Source organism: Aptenodytes forsteri, unplaced genomic scaffold (assembly GCF_000699145.1).
Source record: "Aptenodytes forsteri isolate BGI_AS27 unplaced genomic scaffold, ASM69914v1 Scaffold15, whole genome shotgun sequence".
Classification (NCBI taxonomy): Eukaryota; Metazoa; Chordata; class Aves; order Sphenisciformes; family Spheniscidae; genus Aptenodytes; species Aptenodytes forsteri.
Genome location: NW_008795129.1, coordinates 4425373 through 4429453, shown reverse-complemented (window position 1 = coordinate 4429453; position 4081 = coordinate 4425373). Strand labels below are relative to the sequence as shown.

At 60.8% G+C, this 4081-nt stretch overlaps 1 protein-coding gene across 1 annotated transcript in view; it reads right to left on the bottom strand.

Annotated features, from left to right (window-relative positions):
• Positions 1-145, bottom strand: part of NFKB2 (nuclear factor kappa B subunit 2) — a 10385-nt gene extending 10240 nt beyond the window's left edge. Inside the window, exon 1 of the mRNA XM_009277988.1 lies at positions 87-145. Within this exon, the coding sequence (XP_009276263.1) occupies positions 87-145 (59 nt within the window). The remainder of the gene's footprint in view (positions 1-86) is intronic.
• Between the last annotated feature and the right edge of the window lie 3936 nt (positions 146-4081).

Sequence of the window (4081 nt, the reverse complement as noted above, 5' to 3'; positions counted from 1 at the left end):
CGGCTGCTCTCGCCTGGGCGCTCCCTGGCACCCCCGGAGCTCCCGAAGGTCCCGAGCTTTTCCCCCGGGAGCACGGAGGGGTTTACCCCCTGCTGCCTCCGGCCGCCTGCCCCGCTTCGGGCGCCGGTCCCCGTTGACCAGCCATCGCGCCCTTTCCCAACAAGATCTGCAGCGCAGCATGGCTGAAACCAACCGGAACGTGCCATAAAACCCGGTGGCAGCCCCTGGGGCCTCCCAGGTCCCTACCCCGCATCATCTCACCTTGATGATGCACCTCCCGCACAGGGATGCCTCTTCCAAGCCCCCCTGGACCCAAAGTGCTGCCCCAAAGGCCGGTGTCTCCCCCCTGGCCAGGGGAAGCTGTCAGGACTCTGCAGACCGAAGCAGGTGCATGGCACCCCCTCGCCAGGCACCCAAAGGGGTTGCTTTCCCACTCCCCCGCTGCCCCAATTTCCACTTACACGGCAGCCCCTACATCCTTCCCACAGAGGTGGCCTAAGAGAGGCATTTGCCATCCGTGTTCCCATTCCCTCTTTCCTGCTAGGAAGCATCTGGTTTCAAAGTGGGAGCGGCAGCCCCAGAGCCCCCCGTGTGAGCATCTCCCGCCGCCCCAGCACTCGGCGCTGCATGCTCCCCGCCGACCCCAGCAAGGCACCGCTAGCAGCACAGCCCCTTCTCCGCCACGCACAGCGCTCACACCATCCTACTCACCGGGGAGGAAGACGCTGGTCTCAGCAACCCGTCCAGCCCCAGCATTGCCACGGGGACTGCTGGCTACTGCAGACAGGGGTCCCGCTGGGGTCAAGGTCTGCCTGACTGCGGGAAACCACCGGAGACTTCTAGCAAAGGGGCAGGATCAGAGCAGAGCCTCCGGGCACACTCTCTTGCTCCACATTTCTTCTCCTCGCTAAGCAATGGAAAGAAAAAAACGAAAAAAAAAAATGTATCTGACTCCGCGGTGCCCTCATACCATGAATTTCTGAATCAGTGGTTGCTGCAGGTCCCGCTCAGGGGATTTTGGGTGTGTGGGAGAAGAGGGGAAGGAAGGGGATTGTTCAACCCGTGCGTGACTCATATTCTTCAGAAGCTGAAAAAAGCCTTTTCAAGGAGATTTTCCAGCCACTCAAGTCCTCCAAAGGGGCTGCCCTGTGGCCCCAGGCCTGAGGGGGGATTGGGGATTGTTCAACCCGTGCGTGACTCATATTCTTCAGAAAAAGCCTTTTCAAGGAGATTTTCCAGCCACTCAAGTCCTCCAAAGGGGCTGCCCCGCGGCCCGCCCCGACGACGCCGCCCTCCGGCAGCCCCTGCCCAGCCTAACTGCAGGATGCAGCCCAGACAATGGTGCAGCCCGGGACGTGGGGTCCAAGGGACCTGCAGGTGCAGTGGGGGGTGCAAGGAGGGTGAAGGTGGAGATCCAGCACTGTGAAGCGAGGTGGGACTTTCCTCCTGCTGTTCTGCAGGGGCTTCCGAAAGCCTGGGAGCACGGACACAACCCCAGCTGGCCTGTGGGAAGCAGCACGCACTGCCTGCTGTCAGGATCCCGCCGGACATCCCACCTGAGCAGCCTCAGTCTGCCACCACCACCAGCCAGCCACCTCATCTGCTGGCACAGATTTCCCAGAGAGGTGAAGGAGGGGACAAATATCCTTCCTCAGTGTGCGGGGAACAGCCACCTCGAACCCCACCCGCTGAGCCTGGCTGGGGGAGCCCAGGCCCAAAGATGCTGGAGAAGAACAGATTGTGCCCCTTGAACAGAACAGCTCCCCTTCTCCAGTGCCATCAGCCCCATCCCCTCTAGAGGGGTTTCCACAGCTCACTCATCGCTGCCACGGACACTTCCACTTGTTGCAGCAAACAGCATGACTAAGGAATATCATGGGGTTGCGCCTGCGTCTCCCCAGCGCGCGCAGCTCTGGCTCACTTGCGAGGTTGCTGGCTGTATACCTACACACTTGCACAGTGCGCGTTAGAGGAAGCCCACCTTGCTCGTTGAGCAGAGCTAGAGCGTAGTCCCCCACTTCCTTGTTCCTGGAAGAGCAACCTCAGGCAACCTCAGACCTGCTCTCGAGGTAAGTCCTGCCTCCTGTACCGAGCAGCCGTGCCCTTCAGGCCCCCAGGACCCCGGGTTTCCCCTAGGAGAGTAGCACACTCAGCTTTTATCCCCCATACATCCCAGAAGAGGACCCATCCCCCTCCTGCCATCAGTAGCATCCCCTGCTCCATGGTACCCCAGAGCATCTGGCCTGGACCCTGGGCTTGCACACACACTGCAGCCCCCCTTTGCTGGGCTAATTCCTCCTTATCTTCAGACCTTCCTAGGGCTCAGGAAGGATTCTCCAGGCACTGCTGGGAACAGGGGGAAAGAGCAGCAACCCGCCTGCGACGCACTGCCCGGAGCAGCACCAGCTCCCTGCCCTGGAGCGCAGCACTGCCACGGCACCCTTGCCGGATGGCGCAGCTTCCCCGTGCCAGCCAGACTGCTTCAATTAAGGGCCAGCCGCCGGCAAGCGGCACGAGTTAAAGCCGTTCTTCCATGCCTGCAGCTCCTTGAACATGACCTAGTAATGCAGGTGCTATTTTCTTTCCTCCCGTGACTGCCGGCTGACTTGCAGAGCCAATGCCCTGCGGGCGGGAGGGAAACGTCCGTCAGTCTGTCTGCAGCGGGAGTGTTTAGCAGCCATGGGAAAGGGTGCTCCAGAAACGCAGGAGGCGGCACAAGCACAGCTCTGCTCCGAACCGCCCTGGTGTACAGCTGACGTGTTCCAGCCACCCAGCTGGCTGCTCCTCTAACATACTATTCCCTGTGCTTTTTGTTTCCCCTGGGGCCTGCTAACGCCTGCAAATGATGGCCCTAAATACCTGACCTTGCTTTCTGCACAAATCCTGTGCTCTGCTCCATCCCAGGAGTCCCAACAGCTACTGGCAAGGGTCTGGCAAGGGGCTGCCAAGTCCCTCTCACACAGGGTTCACAGGGACTTTGTTCTGAGACACTTCCTGGAAACCAAGTCCTTGACCTGCAAGCGTGGCAGAGAGAAATCCCTTCTCCCTGAAAGCTGTCCAAGCCTTCCCCTCCCCGACAGCCTGCCCTTGAGCACCGCGAAGACATTCGTATCTCTCTGCATAAAATGCCTTTACTCCCATTGTGGCTATCAAGTTGGTTTTGGCAAACCCCAGCCACCCACTGATCTTCTGGTTTTCTCCTCTAGGGCCTGTAAATCAGCTGCTTTGCTGTTATGTTATGAACCATCGGCTCCAGTTGTGTATCTGTGCGCCCTCAGAAAACCCCTCTCAGCACCAGCCAGCCGTTTGCCGTCTCTCACTCTCCCTGGTTTCCACTCTGCCTGTGGTATCACTACCACATCAGCGTTCACAGCTTCTTTTGGGGTAGAGCTAGCTGAGCCTGCGGGCGCGGATCTCTTCCCCTTGGGGCAGGCAGCAAGCCAGCCCTGCTCACCACGCAGGCAGGGATCAGCACGCGGAGGGAGAGCCATGGCATGGGGCAGTATTCACCGGCAATGCGGAAACAGGAAAATAAGCAACTTCCCCACTGGCAGGGAAACGGATGTCAGCACCAGTGCTGGGACTTGCTTTCTCCTCCCCACGCCAAGACAGCAGATCTCTCTCCAGCCTGTATCTTCCCAACATCTCCTCTCCCAGCTAGCCCAAGAGCTGGCCGAGAGGCAGCCGGGGACGGGCATGGCGGCCGCGGCGAGCGGGAGGCCAGGATCCGCAGAGGGCTGGCCGCTGCAGACCCCTCAGCGGGGACGGGCAGCTCTGGCGCTGAAACTTTAAACCTCTCGACTGGTTCAGCTCCCTTTCCACTGGGAATCAGGATACATCTGCACCCGTTACCCCAGCGTGCACCTGGTGAGAGCCGAGGAGCTCAGCTCAGGCAGAGCACGGGAGGCTGCTGTGCAGGATGGACAGGGAGGCTCAGCGGAGAGGCTCAGCATCCCCCCCCCGGGGCGCATCCCCACGGGCCGGGGCTGGGCACACGGGTGCTTTCGGCTGAGATGCCCTCCCCACGGATGCAAGCAGCCCTGCCCGCTGCCCGGCAGGCTCACGGCTCAGCCGCGCTCAC